This window comes from Culex pipiens, chromosome 2, assembly GCF_016801865.2.
Source record: "Culex pipiens pallens isolate TS chromosome 2, TS_CPP_V2, whole genome shotgun sequence".
NCBI lineage: Eukaryota > Metazoa > Arthropoda > Insecta > Diptera > Culicidae > Culex > Culex pipiens.
The window spans coordinates 142,709,158-142,733,308 of record NC_068938.1 but is presented as its reverse complement, the minus strand read 5'-3'; the positions used below and the strand labels follow the sequence as shown (position 1 = coordinate 142,733,308).

The 24,151-nt window shown below is 38.1% G+C and overlaps 1 protein-coding gene across 1 annotated transcript; it reads left to right on the top strand.

Annotated features, from left to right (window-relative positions):
- The first annotated feature begins 542 nt into the window (after positions 1 to 542).
- On the top strand, positions 543 to 23,870 carry LOC120417994 (integral membrane protein GPR180). The gene is made up of 7 exons (XM_039580238.2): positions 543 to 1,475; positions 9,965 to 10,391; positions 10,454 to 10,597; positions 10,656 to 10,726; positions 10,788 to 10,972; positions 11,033 to 11,137; positions 14,541 to 23,870. The coding sequence occupies exons 1-7, from the start codon at positions 967 to 969 to the stop codon at positions 14,786 to 14,788; spliced, it is 1,689 nt and encodes a 562-aa protein (XP_039436172.1). The 5' UTR covers positions 543 to 966; the 3' UTR covers positions 14,789 to 23,870.
- Positions 23,871 to 24,151: the final 281 nt, after the last annotated feature.

Sequence of the window (24,151 nt, the reverse complement as noted above, 5' to 3'; positions counted from 1 at the left end):
TACCATCAATGTTTTTTTCCACCACCACTTCCGCCGGTTCCTCCCCTACTGGACTTCCCGTTTACCGGCTGAATACGGTTCCGTGTAGAGACACTCAGCGGAGGAATTTCGGAAATCGGCCATCCTCCCGTCGTTTAAATTTATTGATGTTTTTTTTCCACTGCTCGAATAGAATGGCTGTTATTTGGTAGCTGTCAAACTCATTCGCCAGCCAGTCAAAAAAAACCAGCTAGAAGTCTCCTGACAAAAAACTTTTGCTAGAAAGAGATTGGTAACCTGATGCAAACAAACGTCCAGCTTTCATGTAAACTTACTTTAAATGTGTTGGTAAATTTGTGACTAGAAAGCCTTATTCTGAAAAGTTTAAAAAGATAATTTAAAAACTTTTTCAAAACTGCCCCCACCTTTCAATCTGATCTTACTGCGCCCCTGCCCAAGGCGGGATTATTCTCTCGTAATTTGTTTTCCCTTCTTCTCTTCCCCTTCATTCGCAACCTGTCAATCGCGTTGGCTCGCGCGTTGTAAACGTCAAACTTCATTCATATATTTTTGCTTGCATGTACACAACCAAGTCTCCTTTCAGCTCTGCTCGCGCAAACCAGAAACCAACAATCTCGCGACTTTTTTTTTCCTCTTTATTTTAGTGTAGAAAAATCTCGCAAACCTAAGCGAAAAACCAGGCAAAATTGCAGCAAACTGTCGTCGGCCGTGGAGGGGGGTTGACAAACCCTAAACTGGATTAACTTCAGCAGCAGAAATGTGTGCGGATTTGTGATTTTGCAAACGCGAAAAGTGCGAAGGAATTCACGCGAAAAAGCTACGACGATTGGCCTGGGGAAGGGAAGGAAGTGTAATCTGTTTTAGTAATTAAGGCCAGGAGCAAGGAAAGCAAGTGCTTGTGCAAGGGGGGACGACCTTAACTGGGGGATTGCTCGGTTGCGTTCCGTTGAAAGTAAAAGTTACGAAATGCAGCAATCCGCTGCCAACTGGGTCTGGGCGATTGGCCTGGTCCTGCTCGCACTGGTCGTGGGGAACCACCCCTCGGAGAGTGCCCATCTCACGGGGACGTTCGCCGTGGACGGGTTCTTCCAGTTCCTGATCAAGTTTGGCTTCCAAAAGACGGAGAAGCACTCCCAGAAAAACACCGAATCGGACACGTTCGGTTACATTTACGGCAACATCACCTCCCCGACGAACTTCACCGTCCCCTTAACTCTGGCGGTCCTGGACAAGCACAACTTCCTCGAGTACTACGCCAACAGGAATAATTTTAACAGGGATGTGGCTTGTCAGCGGATGTTCGACAAGTTGGACAAGGTCGCGTTCAATAGTCGGTGTAACAAGGGGGCGGAAGCGGATTATTTGAGGAGGGTGCCCTGTCCCAGTGGGAAGCTCTGTCCGGATGAGGATGCGCCCGGAAATGTGGTCGCCGGGAGTCAGTTCACGTACGTGATTAGCGATCCGAACGTGCCGAGGTGAGTGTTGAAAGCAGTGTTATCTTGGAAAGTTGTCTTATCGTTGCACGGAGAGAAGGGCCTATCTGTGCTTTGTCTTAAGCTAGAAATGGCTATCTGTTATCTATTTTGAAAGGGATGTTATTAATATACTTTAATTTGGTTGTTAGATATGTGACATGATTTTGCCTTTGGTTTTTTAGCCTTTTTTATTGATGTTTTGAAACGAAAATTCTCACAAAATGCTTTGAACATGATTACAGTTATAAATATTACTTTCAAAACATTTCTAAATATCAATGAATCTTTAGACGTAATATTTGAACAACACCAGCTCAAACAACCCCTTAAAATATCTTATTTTTATCAACTACATGTTCCAATCCTGGTTATGTTGTGATATGCCGTAATTATTGTATTGCCTTCCTCACCTTACCAAGGAAAAACTATAAAATCACTCGAAAAATGTACTTCTTGACCCCCTGACCCCCACTTTCACGACTACATATCAAATCAGAATCAAATTCAGAGCAAATCTCTGTGCGTGTGTATGTCTGTAAGTCCGTGCACCGAAAAAAATGCACTCGATTATATCTGAAATGGCTGAACCGAATTGGACCGTTTAGGTCTCACTCGATCCGTCTTGGGGTCCCACAAAATCCTAATCCTAACAAAAGTCCGGAAGATTATTAAATGTGAGGTTTTTTATAAGAAAACTCGTCATGTTATACATTTTCAGAAAGGTATTTAAAAGACTTAATCCAAAACAAAAGTTATTAGCATTTGAGTGTTATTAATACATTTTGTATAGGCTGGTTCTAAAATATTTTGATAAAAACGTTGCCCGGATCTATCTATCTAACGCGCCCAAAATATTGAAGATCTGACAACCCTATCAAAAGTTACGAGCAATTTTAACACTTATCAGAGGCTGATCCCAGGTATTTTGATGAAAATGTTGTTCGGATCTATCGTGAGGCCCATCGTTGGTGGGTAAACAGTTACATTTAATTTTTTTTCACATTCGACCTTTTATCTTTCGACTTTTTGCAAGTAGGTTTGTCCAAAGAATTACCGAGCCACCGGGGTTCAAATCCCGGCTCGGACCAACACAACTGGTGATCTTTTCCCTTCTGGATTCGATTACTTAGTAAAGGGAAGGTAGTGTATCGTCACAAACTGGACCTTATCACGACACCTTAGGGAGGCGAACTATGGAATGTTAACATTAACCTTAACATGTTAACAGTCGAGAATAAAACTGCCACTGAATCCGCTTTGTAAATGCCGGCCCCGATACTCTTCAAGGGTGTTCCCCTCAGGAACTGGGAAAGATTTACTTTTTACTATTACAAATTTTATCTCGCAATTTACGCCACCTACGAACTACGACCAAATTTAGATAAAGCATCTGAGCAGTGTTGCAAATGAGTGATAAAAAAGCTATCAATAGATTATCTCTGCACCAAAAATATCCGAGAGTATAGCGGCCGTCACTATAGCTTGTGAGATCTCTTCTTGTGTCTCGTGATTCCCAGCGATGACATTCTCTCTCTATAACTCTTCCCCTTTTCCTCGACTATGCGCTCTCACCGCTGAGTCTCTCAATCTCTCCGAAAACTGCAATGAGAGAACGCGAGATGGCGATTAGGAGCCGACCACGCATGACGTCCTGTTAAATTGCGTTTGCGAAATTGGTTTTGTGGCGGCTTTTGTGGTTAAACGCTGTTGCGGTAGCATGATCGTGGAAGCGGGAATGAGAGAGAAAAGGAAAATGTCAATCGCGAGTGGGTAAACACGAAAACGTGTTCGGCTATGTTCGGCGCTGAGAGTTTCAATGAAGAGAGAAGAGCTGTTGTATTTGAGGCATGAATATTCAGGCGAGATAATTGTAGTTGCTGAGAGCTGATACTTTGATATTTTAACAACCCTGCATCTGAGCATACCTTAAAAAATCAGTTTTTGAAAGTAGTTATTCAGGGTTAAGTTTCAGATCAAAGTGATGTTGTCAAACATTTGATAAAAGTAAATTTGGACTTTTTGAATTTGAATTTATTTACTTTTTTTAATGCAGGAAAAGCCACCAAAGCTTCTTTTTATAAACACATAATACAATACACTTCTTTTTGTAAACACTTAATACAAAACATAAATACATGAGTAACAAAATACAAATAACACGGCTGGATCCAGAGCTCCATCTTCGCTGGACTCCTACACTCCTGGCTGAATCATCTGAAAAGGAACAAAAGAAAGAAAAGGCAAAGCAGGATCAAATAATTCAACGATGAAAAAACAAGCAGAGCAACAGTATCAGTTCAATTGAGTTACGAAATGGAAGCAAGAAAAAAGAAGAAAAAAAAATTATTGAATCTGGAAATCGTAGGTTTTGAGAAGTTTCTCTAGGATAGCCGGTTCAGACAGGAAATTGGTTAGCTGTTTTTTGAAAATAGATAGGCTTAAGCAATCACCAAACTTGTTTGAAAAAAAGTTATACAATTGAGCACCTTTAAACGTAATACTTTGTTCGCCAGCTAAAGTTGAAACATTGGGACGCTGTAATGAATCGTGGTTTCTTGTAAAATGATTATGAGTGGAGGGTTCAAATTTTGTATTACTATGAGTTTGATTTGCTAAACATGAATAAATAAAACAGCATGATTGAATGATGTAAATGCCTCTTACAGAATAAATATTTTTGAATTTAGTGTACAAATCAACGGAATGACTACGGATTGGCAAGTTAAAGATTATTCTTAAGAATTTGTTCTGAGCAATTTGAACTTTGTTAATAAGAATGTTACATGCGTTACCCCAAACAGCAGTTATATACGAAAGATGAGAGCTAAACAATGAATGATATATTAACAAAAGGACGCTTAAAGGTAATTTGTGTTTGATTTTATAAATGATTCCAGTTATTTTGTTAAGCTTTAGTAATAATGAATTTATATAAGGCAGGGATGCCCAAACTTTTAGCCCTGTGGGCCAGATCTGATTTTTCTGATGCAGTGGCGGGCCGGAACTAATGTCGGTAAAAGTAAACATTTTTTTCATAAAGTTTATTTTAATAAGTTGTTTCAAGTAAACAAATAAATAAAGTAGTGTTGCAAATAAAGTTCATATATCCTGATTTAAAGAAAGAAAAACAAACTTTCAATCATGTGATTATTTATTTTATTTTTATTTGTTTTGTTTAAAATCGTATTGAAATTGTTTTGTCGATTGAAATTAAATACGCTGATATTATTGACAAAAAAAACTAATTTCGTCGTTTTCAAGTTTGTAAAATCAACGAAGAAAATAAAATTTATTGAATCGAAATTTGGGCTCAAATCTTCTTTACGAAAAAACAATTGTTGCGTTGTTGTGCAGCTTTATTCAAATATTTTACAAAACATTTTAAAATGATTTTTATGACACGAAATTTAAAACATTGTACAATAATTTATTTCTGGTAGGTTTTTATTCGTCTTTCTTAAAACTTCTCATTATTTATTATTGAAATTTATAAAAAATATATCGGACATCATGACGTATTTTGATTTTTTTTAGTATTTAAAAAAAAAATAGCAGCGATCTTTATTTTCGACATGATTAATTTGATGTTTAAAAGCTTTTTTTCCAGCAAAACTTTCGCATTGAAAAGTTGTTCTAAAAAAAAACGTTATATTTCCTTATAAAAAATTAAAAAAATGAATTAAAAGTAAAAACAGCCAAAACTTTAAAAAAATTAAATTTAGTGTCTTTCAGTCTTTTTGCACATTTTTCTACATAAATAATTGATTCTGAAAAATGATAGGAATTAAATTCAAACAAAATTAATTTTTAAATGTGAAATAAAATAATTTAATAAATACAAACAAAACAATGAATAAGCCAAATTTTATGTAAAAAGCAAAAATACATCAAATAAATGTTTTGTTATATCTGAAAATTTAATCTCAAGATTATTTTTCTAATTTTGACACTCAATTTATTTATTGAGTATTTCATGAACAGCCTTTAGGGCCATTCATAGAATTATTTTCAAAATGCCATCGCGGGCCAGAGTAAATGGCCTTACGGGCCGGATCCGGCTCGCGGGCCGGACGTTGGGCAGGCCTGATATAAGGTGACTAATTAAGTCTGTTATCTAAGATAATTCCAAGATATTAGCATTCATCTATGACTTTAACATCAGGAAAACTGTTTTTTGTTAGGGGACCACCCATAAACCACGTGGACACTTTTTTTTGGGATCTGTTACCCCCCCCCCCTTCGTGGACAATTGTCCATGCAAAAAAAATCTTTTGTATGGATCGTAGACAATCGCCATACCCCCCCCCCCCCTCTAAAGTGTCCACGTGGTTTATGGATGGTCCCTAGTGTCAATCTGTTTGGAATGGAACGATTAGAGTTTTTAATATTTATTATATTTGATTTATTAATATTCAAAGTTAATTTGTTAATTCGGAAATATTCAACAAGAGTTTTGAGATCATCGTGCAAGTTTTTATCATTTGCGGAAGCAGACTTGTTATTATACAGAAAAGAAGAATCGTCAGCAAAAAGTTTCAATTTACCTTTAAGATATAGGAATGCTAAATCATTTAAGTAAATTATGAAAAATAATGGTCCAAGAATCGAGCCTTGTGGAACACCTCTTTTTTTTAAATAAATGCAGAAATTTTATCATGTCCACAACTAGTGTTATTACTAAGAGAATCAATAAGATTAATTATTTCGTATTCATTAGTAGGCTCTAAGTTGAAAGATCGTTGGCAGTTTTTCAAAGTACGAAATTTATTAATATCATCGTTCAAAGTTTTAGGAATGTTATTTGCTAATGATTTGCCAATTGAAGTAAAAAAAGAGTTTAATTCGTTTGCAATAGTTTGTTGGCTATCAATTGTGACTTTCACACCTGAATCAGTTAATTTAGTCATAGTTTTAGGTATTTTATCTGTATGTTTTCGACCAAGAACATCGTTAATGTTATTCCTAATATCCTTAATGGATTTTGAACCAGAAAATTTATCTTTATAGTAATTTTGATATAATATGCTTGAACAGTTTTTAATTTTATCAGAAAGAGCTTCAATTTTGATTTCGATGTGATCTACATTTTTACCTTGAGATAAAAGCTTATTTTTCTTTTTCTTTAGATTCCTAGATGAGTTGTATAAAGACTGTAAGTTATCATTGACCCATGGACAAGCAGAAGTTTTATTTTTAATTAAGTATTTAGTTGTACTCTCCGATATAGATTTGGTCAAGGTATTAATGAAATAGTCATAAAAAGCGTTAGGATCTTCGTAGTTACCCATGTAAGCTTTTCCGATCTCATTTCAAGAAGTTGTTGCAATTTAGTATAGTTAGTATGATGTTCTAATATCAGGTGGATTGTTATTAAGAGTGAAATCGATAGATGAAATTATAAAATTATGATCGCTGTCTGGATTATAGATGGTGTCGTTGATTATTGAAAAGTTCTCATGATAGTTAAACAAAACGTGATCAATGATTGATACGCTAGATGGACGCGTTAAGTTAGTATTTGTTATTGCAAAAGAAAGGATGAAATTATATTCAAATATTTATCGAGTTTCCTTCAAGAGGAATTAGAGTCAATGTTTATATCTCCCACAACTACATGTGCAGAATCACCGGAATCTAAAGTATTGTCTAAATGTTGCAAGAAATCAGTTAAAATTGTATCATCTGTGGGTCTATAGTACGCAGAAATAATTAGTGATTTGTTAGAAGAACCAGTAACTATTAATTGCAAAAAATGAAAAGAGTTAGAATTAGAAAAGACCTCTTGATTTACAGTAACAGAAAAATTAAATTTTTTTGAGACAAAAACAGCTAATCCCCCTCCCCGTCCATCGCGTCTACACGAGAAAAACGACTCATACCCATCAATATTGTAAAGTTGAGTTAGATTAATAGGAATCCACGTTTCACTGACAACAATAATTTGAGGCTTAAAAATTAATTTTGAGATTTGAGTTTTAAGATTGTCAAATCGATCAATCTTGTTAATGCTTCTCGTGTTGACTTGTAAAATTGAGATACCGTTAAAGTTCTGAAATTCCCTGTCGTAATCGTCAATTTTGTCAAAATACTTGTTATTATGTTGAAAGTCTAAATATTGCTCAATATCTTCCATTTAGTCGTCTGATACCGTTACCTGATTGTCGAGGTTGGAGTTTGTGTTGACTTTCCCTTGCGTGACCAGAAGAAACTGGAGCTCGTCGACGTCCTTGGAATCAGCAACGCGGAGTCGTTTTTGGGTTTCGGGGTGGGTGACCCAGGTAGAACCCTTGTAGAACCAAGGCTACTGGAGTCCAAGCTTGCAGAGCTCCCAAGTCAGCCGATGCACACCCTGCTTCTCCGGCGTCAGATGGTCCTGAATCAAGACGAACTTAAAAGTCATCCATCCCTGGAATTCCCGGTATTTTTGCAAAGCTGGGAATCCCCGAATACCGGAATTTTTTATATTCTGACCCGAGAATTTGCGAAATTGGAAAAAAATTAGTCAGATGAACAGTTGAATACTTAGAAATCGATAAAAAAAATTAGCCTTTATCAGCATTATAAGGAAAAATAGTTGAAATTTTAATTTATAGATCCGTAAAATGCCTAGCGCTTTAATTATATTCTATTTAAATTTATATATTTTTGAAAAGCCTACGTTTATTCGTGATTTTAAATTTAAAAAATAATATCATTTTAAGTAATTTTCATTAAACATTTTTGGCTAATCAGGACAAATGTATCGAATTAAGACAGCTGTCCCGGGAATTCCCGGGATTTAAAAAAAAATAATTCTCGTTTCCCGGGAAATTCAAAACCCGGAAAAATTGGACGCCTTACTTGAGGGTCAAAAGTTACAGCCATTTTAAAGGGTAAATAGATGCAATTTCAAAACTCAAATTTTCCGAAAAGGCGCATGCCAAATTTTCAACGCCACGTTGCATTCGAAAGGGGAAATCAAAGGGATATTTTTCTTCAAACTTGAGCATCTTAGCTTGAAAAAGTCAAAATTAATATGTTTAATTAAAATGAAAATTTTTCAAATTAAATATGTTTTTCCGCTCTATCTGAATGGAGCACCCGCCGTCATGCAGTTTTTACTTTTTTCTACAATGTGTTTCTTTTTGAGCTAATTGTCAAAAACTGCCAAAGTGTCAAAATATTGATTTTTGGTCATATTTTGAACTGATCACATAAACCCAGAGAAACCCAAAATAACTTTCAAAAAGTGTTTTTGACTACTTTATCGTAATAATAAGCTCAAAATTCTAAACGCAGGAAATTACATTAAAATGTCCAATAAACAAAATTTTATTATTTTGAAAACGGGCTGAGTCAGGTGTATTTTCGATTACTTTTTCAAAAGGTTTTCCAGTCGACTCTTTGGCTGTCGATCTTCTCGATATCAATATTGCTCCATCTATCGATGAATTCTCCAGTCCCTTCAAACTGCATACTTCGATTGGCTTTATTCCTCGATATTTTCTCTTGCTTGAAGGATTTCTTCCTCGACGGTCCCTTGGATTCTGTTTGCTTTAAAAATCTCTTCCGGTTGTCAATATTGTCACTATCTCATGGCTAGCATAGACATTTTTCTTTGCGAAACGAAGCTTTGAAGGGTGTTTGACATTAGTTTGTTTTTGTTTGCTGGACGTTGCCATGATTCTCTCCCATAGCTGGGTACCAAGAAAAACATATTTTCAATCGAGTCTTCATTTTGCTTCGTTCTGTAAACTGATGATTCTCTTCCTCGATGGTCCCTTGGATATTGACAACCAGAGAGTCGACTGTATGTACATAGGAAACCCATGGCGTATTGTTTTTTTTGAAATAGTAATGTAGTATTCAAAAACCCCCAAAAAGTAAAAAAAAATACTGGTATGTAAAAAATACTAGATTTGTCTTCTAACTTTTTGGACCCCCTTTGGGGCTGCAAGTGTTAACACTGGTAACGATCTTTTGTTGCATGCGAGTTAGTCGTACCAACCTCTTTGTGCATAAAATGCGCGCGAAATTTGAAACTGCAAACGCAGCTACTTCCAAAACGTGGTCTTCCCTAGCCACCATCGCGATTCCCGATGCACCGCCATTTACTTCTTGGCACTCGAACGGATACGGTCAGTCCTTCTGGTAAGCGACAATTTTGTGAATTTGTTAATTATAATGCCACGTGTACCAAACAAATTCTTGTGTCGTTTGTACTGAAAATAATTTCTTTTCATGTACTTTGAAATTTGTAGTAAGCTTTTCAAAAATGTGGGTGGAACTAAATATTATAAACAGTGATCAGTTAAATATTTTCCGATCTGAATAATTCTCACAGTAGATGTACCAGAAGCTGGAAGGTCAACTACTTGTAGCTTGAACTGAATTCATAATTAAACTGCACTTAACGGAAGACACTCGATCTTCAAGGCAAACACTATCACCGTAATGAAGGTTGACGACTTTCCATCACCATAATTCACCCTCTTCCCCTCTCCTTCCAGATTCTGGTACGTCTCGCTGGTGTCCTGCTACCAAAATGAGACGACCTGCCGGTGGCACTACTACGACTACCGCCGCTACCACGTGGAACCTCCCCAGCTCAACTTCGACATCCAGCTGGTCAACGGGAACCCGAACCGGCAGAGCCTGTCCTTCTTCAACCCGTTGCTGTTTCACTTCTCGTTCGATCGCCAGAACACGCTGGAGATGTACCTGATCTTCTTCGTAATCTACCTGGTGATGGTCCCGATGCAGATCTACGCCGTGCGGTTGCAGAAGCACCCCGTTACGCGACTCTTCACGGTCAGCTTGGTGCTGGAGTTTATCAGCGTGTGTCTGCTGCTGACCCACACCGTGCGGTACGCGATGAACGGGGTGGGGAACGAGAAGTTGGCCATTATGGGGGATATTTTCGATATTTTCAGTAGGGTGAGTTTTGGGGAGGTGCTGTTCTGGGGTTGGATTGATTAAAACTTTTATTTTTCTTGCAGACATCTTTCATGCTGATCCTGCTTCTGCTGGCCAAGGGTTGGGCCGTCACCAGACTACAGATCTCCGTCAGCAGTTGGATACTGTTGATGGTCATCTGGATACCGTACTGTGCAATCCACGTTCTTTTGTACATTTGGAATAGGGTAGGTCGATTAAGTCAAACTGTTTCTTCAACTAATGCCAATCAAATCTTTATTTCAGACTGAAGTCGATATCATCTCGGATATCGACGAGTACCAGACGTGGCCGGGATGGTTGGTGCTAGCTTGCAGGTAAGTGATCAACTTCTGGCTCAAATCGATAGCATACAAACCATCCAACTCATTCCAACAGGTCCACGATGATGCTGTGGTTCCTGTGGGAGCTCCGCACCACGATGAAGTACGAGCACTCGACGCAAAAGTTGGACTTTTTGCTGCACTTTGGCGCTTCGAGTCTCGTGTGGTTTATCTATCTGCCGATCGTGGCGATCATCGCCGTGAACGTGAGTCCGTTGTGGCGATACAAGCTGTTGTTAGGTGGGTGATCTTGATCTTGAGTTTGAATGGTTTCGAACTAAAGTCTGTTGTTTCTTGCAGGTATAACGAATTCAGCCGATTGTTTAGCGTACTGTGTGATGATGGGACTTCTGTGGCCAAATCGAGCTGGGCAGTACCTGCTGCTGACCGGTTCCAATTATTCAGGTTGGTAATTGAAAGTTTGGGGAGTGGAACTGCAAGTCTCTAAAATTCGTTACGTTATTTATTGTGGGTCTCGACGGCGTTGCGCGTCAGGAGGTTTGCTGTAAGGATAAAATTTACTGTAATTACGGCGCATTGAATCGGGGTCCATTCAAATTATTTGAAGATAGCTTTAATGGAGCGTTGTTTTGTTACGTAACGCGTTTTATTACGTAAGAGCAATTCCAGCCCAAAACCGGATTTTTTTAAGAGCAAGTCCACGAACAGGGCATACCCCTTTGTATAGGACGTCGCTTGGACTTCACCAATCTGCCTGGAATTTTCAGGGGTTGTTTGTACATATAAAACTAGCATCTGGCCAAAATATGGGCTCTCTAAGTCTACGGGAAGTGGGGTAAATCGGGACACAAAGTTTGAAGGTTCAGAAACGTCAAAAATCTTAAAAAGGCTATAACTTAGGCAAAATTCAATTTATTTTCAAAATTCAAAATGCATCTGAAAGAGCTTAAAAAATGCAACAAAATGCAGGGAGAAGCATCCCAATTGGTTGAATCTAAAGGGAGTTATTGGCATTTTAGTGAAAAAATAGCATAATTTTCAAACTCATATAAAAAAGGGTTCCATCCAGATATCAACTCGGTTCGACCTGCAGCTTGTAGGGGCCAACTGGGGCTACCATCTGAGACTGAGGACGCTTTGGGTAAGGCAGTTTAACATATTAAATAGACACTTTTACTTTTAGTAATTTTTTTGATTGTAAATCTTTGCTCGGGGACCCCTTAGATCCCATTTTCTGGTGATAACATTAACTCAAAAACGACGAAAATGCATATGGGACATTTATGCGATCAGGGGCAGTTGAGCCCATTAAAAAATAAAAGTTAAAAAAAATCTTCGATTCACATTTATTGAAAACCAAGTTCGTTTCCAAGGATACTAGATGACACCAGAAAAAAACAGCTTCTTAATTTTTTTTTAACTTTCATTTTTTATAGGGCTCAAATGGATCAAAATAAACATTTTTATGCATGTTTCTATTGTGAAATTGTCTCAGAAACCCGAATATGATAAAATTATTACCAGAAATGGGATCTAAGGGGTCTCCCGAGCAAAAATTTATAATCAAAAAATTCACTAAAAGTAAAAGTTTCTATTTAATATGTTAAATTACCTTACCCAAAGCGTTCTCAGTCTCAGATGGTAGTCTCAGATGGTAGTCTCAGATGTCCCTTACAAGCTGCAGGTCGAACCGAGTTGATATCTGGATGGAACACTTTTTTATTTGAGTTTGAAAATTATGCTATTTTTTCACTAAAATGCCAATAACTCCCTTAGATTTAACCAATTGGGATGCTTCTCCCTGCATTTTGTTGCATGTTTAAGCTCTTTCAGGTGCACTTTGAATTTTGAAAATAAATTAAATTTTGCCTAAGTTATAGCCTTTTTTCAGATTTTTGACGTTCATGAACCTTCAAACTTTGTGTCCCGATTTGTCCCACTTCCCGTTGACCTTGAGTGCTCATATTTTGGCCAGATGCTAGTTTTATATGTACAAACAACCCCTGAAAATTTCAGGCAGATTGGTGAGGTCGATGCGAGATGGGTATTCTTTGCTCGTGGACTCGCTCTTAAGTACTTTTTTTTCGACCCTCTCCGATTTCAATGAAACATTGTAGACATGTTATCCTACCTTTGTATAAGCCATTTTTGTGTATATGGAGCCAGTTACCCTCAATAGTGACATTTGAGAAGGGCGTAAGTGTTTTAAATATTTTTGTATTCCGTAATTTGAATATTGCTGTATCTCGAAGCCGTTGCATCGTACCAAAAAGTGGTCAAAGACAAACTTGTAGGAAATTTGACGGGCTTTCTGAAAAAAATACACTGAAAGAAAAAAACACTCCACTTTTATGAGATTTTTTCATTTTTAAGTTTGAAAGTCAAATTTGAGGGTGAGCCCACGATTTTTTTTCGTTCAAAATTTTTGTGAAAATAGCCTAAGATGTTACAAAAAGACTCACAAAAAATGCAGGATGGAGCAACTCACTTAAAAAAACACAAAAATAATTTACTGAATTTTGTTTTTCATAAGTGCTCTAAACATCAAAATTTTCAAAATCTGAACACGAGAGTCGATTCTCTAGACAATTTTACATAAAAGTCTCCGTATTGACCATTGTCCTAAAACCAATCCTTGTGAAGTTACAGCGGTTTTAAAAATAAAAATGTTGAAAAAATAGGGTTTTTGATGGTTTTTCGTAATTTCTATATGACAGACTTGATTTTTCAGTCTCGAAAATATTTTTACCGGAAAGCTCGTCCAATTTCCCATAAGTTTGCCTTTGACCACATTTCAATTTGATGTATGGGCTTACAGATATAAAATACCACTTATGTGATCATGTTGAAGTTGTAAGAGCCATTTTTGTAATTTAGGTTAAGAAGTTTACGAAAAACTGAGTTTATTGGATTTATCAACTCAGGCTTAAGTCATAACGAGTTGGTGTCTTCGAGACATTTGAAGAGCTTAGTTTGTAGTTTTCCAAGAGAACAAAAATCGGTCCTTTTAAACGAAAGTTATAGCCAAAATACGACGAAAGAGACGCCATTTTGAAATGTGAATTAATTAAATATGCTGTGTTGTTTTTTGTACTTTTCTAACACGTTCCACTTCTTGCGAACGGGCAATTTTGGCTCGCGAGAAAGCCCGTTCGTGAGCGGAAGAGAGCACGGGCAATCGATGAGTTTCTCTCGGCAGCTCGAGACTCGCGGCGAGAACTCGAGAGAGAGGAATTTTTCTCGCAGTGTTGACTGACTTTAAGTCATTAAAAGTATAATAAAAAATGTGATTTTTTTCCTAAACTGTCCTAGTCAAAACCTACAACTTTGCCCAAGACACCAAATTGATCAGAAAACCTTTTCTCAAGATACAGAATTCCATACATTTACCTACCCATTTTGTTTGACAATTTGCAGTGAACTACTAACAGTAGTAACTCAAATGTTATAAATTTGTTTTACATATTCACTAAAAGTTTTAATCAACATATCATTAATTTTGCCCAAAAACTGAAAATCTCGGGTCGGGAACGAACGAGATGCCTATTTTAGAAGATTTATTTTCACAAAGTTAAATTAAGTGACCTTGTTTTAGTATTGCATACTTGATAAATAAAAATCGCATTTGACAACAAACAAAGAGAATTGTCTGCAAAGTTACAATGGGAATAAAGTTTCGATGCTCCTTTGAACATGCAGGAAAACGAAATTTGGTTTGGAAAACAGGTCAAAGGTTAGGTTTAATCCCACAAGTAACAAGGTCGTATGTAATTTATTTAAAAAAAGGTTTAAAAACTCTTATAAAACTAGTAACAAACACATCTGAAACTCAACTAAATCTCCCCAGGAATGGACGAGCTGGACGAGTTCAACGAGGCGCCCCACGTGGTGCACCGCGGACTCGGCGACTCGGACTCGGTGCTGCGGGTGGCGTGCGACGACGACTACCCGGACGACGAGGACGAGATCGAAACGCTGGTGCTGAGCACGGACGATCTGCTGAACAGTGGCAGCGGCGACCATCCGCCCACGATAGTGAGCACCGGCGGCAGCAAACCGCTGGTGCTGAACGGGCGAAGTAGGAACCACCTGTAAGTGAAGGGAAGGAGGAAGCAGCATTTGTTTTTAGGTAAGTTTTTAGGGCTAAAGATTTAAGGCGAATCCACACTTTTTAAAACCCGCAAATGGGACGATGACGTGCGACGAAATTTTTGTACATATTAGCGAGTGAGGGAGAAACAAAGTTTTTTATATGGTCTCTTGATAAAACGGAGGAAACAAAATATGGCCAACAGTGCGACATGTGCCATAAAAGCAAACTAAACTTGTTGCCGCTAGCTTGTAGAGATATTGGCTAGAGAAAATAACCAAATGCTCCACTTGGACGTAGAACAAAGCATAAAAAATAGTAGACGAAAAAAGTAGAGATTTTTTTTTTCGTTCGAAGCAAAAGTATAATTACGAAGGCACCTTCCACTAGCTAAGGAAAACGGCGTGTGATATAGGAAGAAAATAGCAATTACTACGTAGATTGAGATAAAGAGAAAAAAGAGATAGAGTGTAGCAACCAGTTGTTATCCACTATAGACATTTGGAGGAATCTAGCAAATATTAAAAAAGAAAATACTTAATTGGATATGCTCCAAATTAATGGCAGTTTACGTTGATTTCCTGGATAGTTCAGCATCTTCTCAACTTTAAAATCAGTCAGATAAGCTGGTGCGTTCGCTATCAACTCACACAAAAGAAATATTTTCAACGATACTCAACGATTTGTGGTTTGAAAAATATGGAAAAATCTGAATCTGCATTTTTCCGCAGTTGAATACCAGCTTTAAATGACGGAAAATCTCATCTTTTGAGCTGACGCACAAGATGGTTGAATGTCATTTAGTACGTCCCAGTCGCGACGTTCTAGCAGGATTCTAACAGGTTTCTTACAGAGCTGGATATTCTTACAGCATTCTAGCAGGTTTGTTCCACCGTTCGAGCAGGATTCTGACAGAACCAGCTCTGCTAGAATATTTCGTGACTGGGGTACTGCAACTTGATATGTTGTAGTTTTAGTGCTTCTCTTGGCTAGAATCTATGTATCTAACACCTCGAAAAAAACCGAGAAAGTCGGGGGATCGATCGGATGAACCTGATGTTTGGAATAACTCGATTACAACTCTTTTGTAATTCATTATTACAATGATTTGTAATTAACTGTTACTTAGGATTACGTAATCCTGACTTACAAATCGATTAAAATTTGATGTTACATTTGTGTAACTCTAAATTACATACTGTAGATTTGTTATCACTATCATATTTCTTCGTAACAAAATCAAGCACACTCGATATTTTTTGAATGATGTTGAAATCCGCATCCTGCCGTGCTCCTGAACTTATACCGAGTTTTTCGCGACGTGCATCGCATCTCCCTCTTTCGGTTGGGGGGCTGCTTCTCCGATGATTTCTTTGGTTGCATCGCTCCTAATATTTGTGTTGTCGTTTCTTTTCGGCTCCTGAACTGTTTAAGAGTGCTTCACTTCCATTTGTAGTTTTGTCTCACTCCTAGGTTTTCACGAGTGGGGAGGATTTCTTAAATTAATAACGCCGACACGTTTAGTTTACCTGTCTATCTAAAAAGTCACCTGAGACACCTGAGCTCCTAAAGTTTTGCTAATTGTACATTAATCGAGCAAAGTTTGTGTCGTGGCCTCTCAGAAGTTGATTGTGGTTTGTTATTATCTGCACCACTTGATTGTCCTGCCCGTCTACTTTTTCCGCTGCGTCCGTGTAGTTTGAGTTTCCCATTGTTTGATTACTCGTTTCACTGTTTCCGGTTTCCGATTTTCGGTATTGTAACAATTTTGCAGGCATTTCAGGTCATGATCTGCTAGCCCCTCAGCGATTTTTGCATTTTTCATAAACCTTGTGAGCTCATAGTTACATAGATTATTACACACACCGCTGAAAACATCAACTTTTTCTTCACTCTCTTCTGGCAGCACTTGCTGCTCCTGCAGAAAAGATTGAAGTAGGCGTCGCGATGCTCATGCAAACAAGCAAGCTAATGGTTGCCAGAACACTCAACCCCCGGTGGTTGGTCACTTTTTCGTTTGACACTTTTTTTAGTTTGTATTGCCCGTATTCCCGAAAAAGACTCGCGGCATACTAGCCTCGAAACGACGCGCCGCACTTTCGGCAAATGCGCGCTGTTAAATCCCATACTGCGCGTTTTGATTTTGTTTATCTTCTTCTTCGAATCGCTTGCCATTGCTGCCAGGTATGTTTTTTATTGCACGAAAAGTGCAGAAAATCGCTGGCAACAATGTTTATGGCACATTCTGAAATGCCGCGCGGCGTGTACCTTTGAAAGAAACGGACAATACCTCGTTGGTTGCTCAAAGTCAAACTAAAAAGTGACGAACTGTCACTTTTTACACGGCGCTCACGCACACTATCAAAACGAACGTTCGATAGTGTGTGTGAACTCCGTGTAAAAAGGGTGTCAAACTAAAAAGTGACCCCGTTCGTTTGACAACAGTTGGTGTCAAACCACCTTTCAGATTTTAGCGGCGGTTTTATAAACTCTTTTCGCACTCTTCGACAAAGTTGTACCCTAGAACACGAACTATAAGCTCATTAAATTTTTGAAAAATGCAAAAATCATTAAGGAGCTCAAACTGGCAAAAACCAAAACGCACCGATCTTACGGGTTAAATCTCATTTAAACTTCAAAATCAAAGCGCCAGGTCCTTTCGCAACCTATACAGCTCATAATGGGGATTCGGGCTGAGTACACCTAGGGCAGCGTTTCTCAACGGGGGTACCGGGCCTACTTGATTTACATGGCAGAGGGTACCAGCCTAGAAGAAGGTTGAGAATCGCTGACCTAGGGGATCATGCTCTGAACTGCCCGCAAAATTGTTCTGTTTTATGTTGTGGATTTGTATAAATGGTGTTAACTACTTTTTTGTTCTCTGCTCAAATGTTAACTTTTGAATTTAAATTAATTCAAATGAAAATGATTTTCAAAATTGTCTTGCATTCATTTCCTGCTGTCCAAAAATATTCTAAATAAATCTTCAAAACAAACAAAAAATTAACTGGTTCTAAGTCCTGTATAGGGAGAAAACCTAGGAATTTGACAGCCGAAATCTGGTGTCCACCATGAGTCTATCATTCGTACATGTGCCTACGGTCTGGTCTGGTTATCTTGTTTAGCAAATTTATGTTTCTCCTTAACCAATTTGATGTACACTCAACCCCCGGTGGTTGGTCACTTTTTCGTTTGACACTTTTTAGTTTGCACCCCGTTAGGGGATATTTGGGCAAAATGGACCCTTTCCCATTATCTCCGGCAGACGAAACCATCACCATTCGATTCCCCGGATTTTTTTACATAATAAACATATATTTCCAAGTTATAATTTCAGCGGCATCTAATTCATGGGGCTGCGGGTCCCTTTTTTCCCAGTGTGCGTTGGTTCGACAAAGTCAAACTAAAAAGTGACGAACTGTTACTTTTTACACGGCGCTCACGCACACTACCAAAACAAACGTTTGATAGTGTGTGGGAACTCAGTGTAAAAGGGGTGTCAAACTAAAAAGGGACCCCGGGGTTTGAGTGCATGGACTTTTTTCTTTAAATATTTAGTTATTCTTGGTAGCGGAAGGGGACCATTCATGGAATATATTGATTTTTTTATTGTTTTTTGCTTCGCATGTTTTGTCTCCAGATTTCTTTAAAATAAATTAGTTTTTTTTTCAAGGTATCGACTGACCATTATTTCTACTACCTCTCTTGCAGTTTTTTTTTCATGTCTACCTACCGGCTTAATATTTTGTTGGGCAGTTCATTAAAGGCTTCCTGATTAGTCTTGTCATTGGTCGTGATATGGGAAAAGATCCAATGACTGCCTTCTAGTTAATGCTGCAAAATTTTCTGATGTCGATTTCCATGTGGAGATTTGTTCACTTAACTTTCCAAACGCGATTGATTTTTATTCTCTATTCAGTAATGTCGCTAACCTATACAGATTGTCGGGCCAGCCGCGTGGCCACCGACTCCAATTCTCGTAGGCGACGCACATTGCGTGGAATTTGAGAAGGGCCACATTCTTTTTACACGGTACTTGATACCCGCCGACTCAGCAATTAGCGAGTTTATTGGTGTAAAATAAACTCGGTTTGGCCAAACAGGGCCACGGTGGTGTAGCACATTTTGTGCTGACAGGGTGATTGGAGTGCTGGTCGGCACTACCGATATCGGTAGCGATCAAAGCTAAACTTTGATCTCTTATCTCTTAACATTGCTTAAATTATAGTACCTTAATTTCTCAAGCAGACTCATATATAGTTAGCAAAACCACTTTTAATTTCAATTAGCAAGCGCCTGAATCATCTTCAAACGATTAGAACACGATGCGTTTTCATACCAATAACGGGCATGAGAGAGGACACCCCCCTTATACCACTTTTTCTCAACTCCGAAATATCCGGTCCGAACCGGGGCATGTCGCGATCTAATTATGACTTTATCTATATCTATGAGACAGTCTGCAGTATTAATCAGCGGTCACTTTCTTGTTCTATTACAATTTATTTCCATAAAGGTAAGGTTTAAAATAGCTTATCGCCCTGTGGATTGCTGTTAATTTCTTAAGGATAACAGACTAATTCTTTTCACCAGGGTAAACGTTCTGCGAGCGTATACGCAATAGGCATTCGGTTGATCGCCTTTGCTAGTAATATCTGAATATTGAAAAAAAAAATAAAAATAAAAAAAAATGGTTATTGTAATTTGTGCTTATATCGAAAGCAAGCTGGCACTGAACTGATTACTCGAATTTCAATTTTTGCTTACAAACCTTCAGCGAATGTGTTGAACAAATTCCAACAAACTTTCTAGAAGGTATTATCTTATGTTTTATACCTCGTGATGTGAAGAATGCTCTGATCATTTCGCCACTCCACTGCCTTATTTTATTTCGAGGAACTGCTCCACGAAAACTTTTAAGGCTGATTTTAAGAAAACTGTCTTTTATTATATTGAATGAGGATATTCTTATTTTCTCTCATTTTAATTGATCAGGCTCCTGCTCGTATTGTTTATTCTGCTTGTTTTGCACCCTTTCAGGTTTGGCCGTCCTATATTTGCGTTGCATTGATCGAATTGCCCTTGTATAACCTGAATGGATTGTATTACGTCTGTCATGATATTTCATTCTCGAAAGCGCATCAGCAACTCCATCCGACTCAATTTTGGTGTGGGATTTTTTCTTTCCAAATAAGTAGAACAGTGGCGGATGATGGTTTGTTCTTACCTTCTTTAAAATGTCTTGCTAGCAGATAGGGCTGCTAGATCTTTCTGGTTGTAGTGTCAATATTATAACTTCAACTTGGTCATAAAAAAGTCGCTTGAAATAACTCATTTTACCAAAGTTCGGCCTGAAAAATCCTCAGAATAAAGTTAATCAATTAATAGCGCCAGTTAAAGTACAACCCCTCCGGGACTCTTCAATAGAGATAAGTCGACGCGAGGTGGATTGCTTACTAGTCTAAGTCCGAATATTTTATTAACGCCAAATTAAGTCCTTGTTACATTGCCCCGCGCCGTGGCAGCGGTATTGCTGACCGTGTGTTTGATAACATAGGTCGGGAGCGAGCTGCGGGTAAGCACGCAGGGTGGACGGAAAGTGCTGCTGATGGTGACGATATCGGTTGTAGCGTTGGAGTCGATGATGACGTAGCGCGTCCTGTATTTTTTTTAAAAAAAGGTGGGAAAATCCTAACCTCTAATATCAGATCATTGCCTCTGAACGATTTTGTTATAAAATCTTCAACTGTTCTGAACTCTTTACACTTTGACGGTTTTGTCGTAAATCCTTCCAGACGATCTCCAAAAACACTTCGAGACAGACTGGCGATTTTGAGTTATTTTGATGAATTTGAAAAATCAAATCTTAGTGTATTACAAATATTATATGGAAATTCTAGGAGGTATGACTGTGAGAAACAAACAAACAAACTCGCACTTTTTCTTGTTTGACAGTTTGCCAAACTCGCCAACTTCTTTGCGGCAAATTCTCAAACAAAGCGAAATGTATGCAGGCTGACGTTTCAGCAAACAGTTGCAGACAAACAAACAGATCAGACAAAGTGGCACACTGTCGAGTACGAGTTTTTTTTGTTTGTTTGTCGTAGTCTAATACCTCCTTTAAGTGCAATAATATATTTTTTAAACTAATGATCCAAATCCGAGTTTTCTCGGTGCGAGGGTTCGATCGTAGCAACCGGTGCTGACGGTTGGAAAACTTTTTCGCTCTGCGTCATTTTTGACAAATTTTATTTTCTCCCTTTATATGCATTCTTTTATAAGGATTTTTTTGTGTTAAATGGGAATTTTGTTTCTAAATATCGTTGTCGAAATTAATTTCGCTGAAAATTAAATAAATCGTTCGGAACTGCCAAGGATCAGGAACATGAAAAGTAAGTGGAAGGGCTCAACCAAGCTGGAGGAGGCCGTTACCAGAGCGTTTCAAGAGGCTGTGGTATAAGCGAAACATCCGGAAATTTTTGTTGGGAGATATTCGGTGCTAAAGGAACACTTCCACTTCATCCGACCGGCCTGTGTCCTGTCAAGATCCTGGTCAGACTATCGGGACACCACCACCACCTGGCTGTGTTTTTGAAGATTCACTGTTTCTTGGTGAGAGCTTTCCATAATTATTTGATATTTGATTATATTCTCCTAAATTATAATATTATAAATTAAATAACCCTCCTACCCCTTTCCCACTTTTCCATTCCCCAATCCCGATTTCCCCAACCCCAATTTTCCGATTCCCACTTCCCCCTAAAAATAAAATAATTTGCCAATTTACACTAACACACCACACTTAACTGATTCGGAGCGTTTGGTACGGTATGTCCACGCATCCTTCCTCCCCTGATGATTCTGTGAAATGTGATCCGTTCACAGAATCTGTCTCTGCGGTTAATGCAACGCAGTAGGCCTGGCCGCTTTAATTTTTGCTATACATTTTCGTGGTAACTCGGATGTACTGCAATTATTAATACTGACAAGAAAGGACTTGGGGCGTAATCTAACCGCAAGTTCTTCGATTAGATTAGCAAGATTGTGTTCGATTAGATTAGATTAGAAATCCGAGCTTTCTCGGTGCGACCCCCTGAATTCAAAGAGCTCATTCTGACCACGGGAACCCCTTCTCTAATCGTTTGAAGTGAATGTGAATGTGAAAATTTTCAAAATGTATGGAGAAAAGCAACTGCAACTCCCCCCCTCGAACTTGGCCAGAGTCGAAGGACAGAAAAATTGAAAAATAATTTCATCGGGCTTAATAATTTTTAGTCCATTCATTGTTTTTGCAAACAGTAACAGAACCAGGGGGCGACATCTATATCTCACTACAGGCAGCTCGCCCGCAGCCAACACAAGCTGACAAGCTTCGGCACCAGAACAAAAGGGAAATGTCAACTTCGGCTCCAGCACAAAAGAACAGCTGTTCTTTACGGAACCAAAACAAAGCAACTGCGCACTGTAAAAAAAGTACAAAAACTGCAGGCATAAAATGGAGATAAAGAAATTATTGTTTTTATGTAAAATTTTACCGCAATGTACTTTTAAAAGTTAGTGTATGTTTTTGAGGTGATTTTTATCAATTTATTTGCAAAATAAACTACTCAAGTTTGGATTATTAAGCACACTTTGGGCTGATGACCTCATTTAAAGTTGTACTTTTATCACATAAATCGTTTAACTTAACTACTGTGTAATTTGACTTTTACTACAGTAATTCTTATAACAAAAATTGAATTATTAATAAAACAATATTTTTGTTTTCACTGTGCGCAGTTTGCGCGCGTTATCAATCTCAATCACCTAAGATGGCGGCCTTTAGCATCCCCCTGAACAGAACCAAACTTTTCGGCACCCTCAGCAAACGTCAAATCATCACAATTTTGTATGGTTTGACGTTTCTTGAGGGTACCAAAAAAGGGTAAACAAATCACTTCGTGCATCGGCCAATAAGAGCTTTTGAAATCGGTGTTATCTCAGACAAGTCGTCGCTTGTGTGCTATCTTGTGACACGTCCTATCTTTTTACAGCAGACGTTTCACAAGATAGCACACAAGCGACGAAATGTTATGGTGATTAAAACTAAGCAACAAATCGTGACACATTAGGATTCCGTGTGATTTGATAGTGCCGCACCCGGTTCTGATTCTTTCCTCTCAAAAGCTATAGCTAATCTTCGCATCCACCAGTAAGTAGCACCCACTTTAGTACGCCGCATTAGCGCTGGCAATCTCACATTCGAGGCGCCAACGGTCAGTATTACCCGGCCGGTTCTAATTCTAAACTCGGACAAAAAAAAAAACACACCGCAAAACTGCGATCGCAATTCAAGTACCTTAAGCCATGCCAAGCAAAATTACTCAACTCAACTTTATAAGAAAATAAAAAATGAAACACCCGCGCAGCCTAAATCATACAAGCTTTTTCCGACGTAATTAAAAATGCATTTTTTTGGTGTTGATTTTCAAATATTTGTTTTTGACTCTGATGAAAACAAACATTTGAAAATTGACAGTTACAAAAAAATACAATGCGATAAATATATTTGCGCGAATTATTTTTACTACAGAACAAACATATTTCGATGAAAAGAGATATTTTAAACCCGCAAACCACTCAATTATTCTATATGAAAAAAGAAGGAAAAAAAAATGATGGAACCTACTACAAGAATCGAAACACGGGATAGATTAGCGTTGTGATAATTTATATACATACCCTAACACTAAAGATTACTAGAAAAGCAAACGAAACGTTGATCGATTTGTGTGTAAATATTACTGAAAAAAAACTGAGAATCTTTAAATCGAGCCCCATGTTTAGCAATTTTAGTTAGCGAGATCTATATTATACGTACCGAGGGGCGGAGAAAAACGGATGCAATTACTGAAAATATAAAAATACTCCAAATGTCGACGTATCGAGTCGTGTGTTGATGCTTGGAAAACCCCGACACTTTTTTATATGAACCAAACGCGTTTAAAAGTAACTAGAAGTTTTTATCAGCCAGGAAAATTCACTTATTTGTGTGTACATATGAACTACGATTGCTAGAGGAATACAAATTTGAGGAAAATCTTTAAATTGGAATTGGTTTTGGTTGGCCGTAAAATATCACAGCCCTTTTGATTCGATGTTAATCATGGTCCACCAGCTATACCACGTAGGTGACGTTATCTTATGTCAGGGTTGCCAGAAATGCTTTACCTTTCGGATGTCGCGTGTTAAAAATGGTGTACAAAGTACACGTATGCGACTGCTGGTGGGTTAAATTGACAATGTGAAGTTCTTTTTTTTTGCTTTTTAGGTAACGTCATGATTCGAAATCCGGACACTTAGCAGCATCTAACTTTTGTTATAGCTGG

Excerpts from the sequence above, each read along its gene's own strand:
- LOC120417994 (XM_039580238.2), top strand. The coding sequence starts at position 967 with ATGCAGCAATCCGCTGCCAACTGGGTCTGGGCGATTGGCCTGGTCCTG. Across the intron at positions 1,476-9,964 it reads AGCGATCCGAACGTGCCGAG|ATTCTGGTACGTCTCGCTGG; the intron begins GTGAGTGTTGAA and ends CTCTCCTTCCAG. Across the intron at positions 10,973-11,032 it reads GCGATACAAGCTGTTGTTAG|GTATAACGAATTCAGCCGAT; the intron begins GTGGGTGATCTT and ends TGTTTCTTGCAG.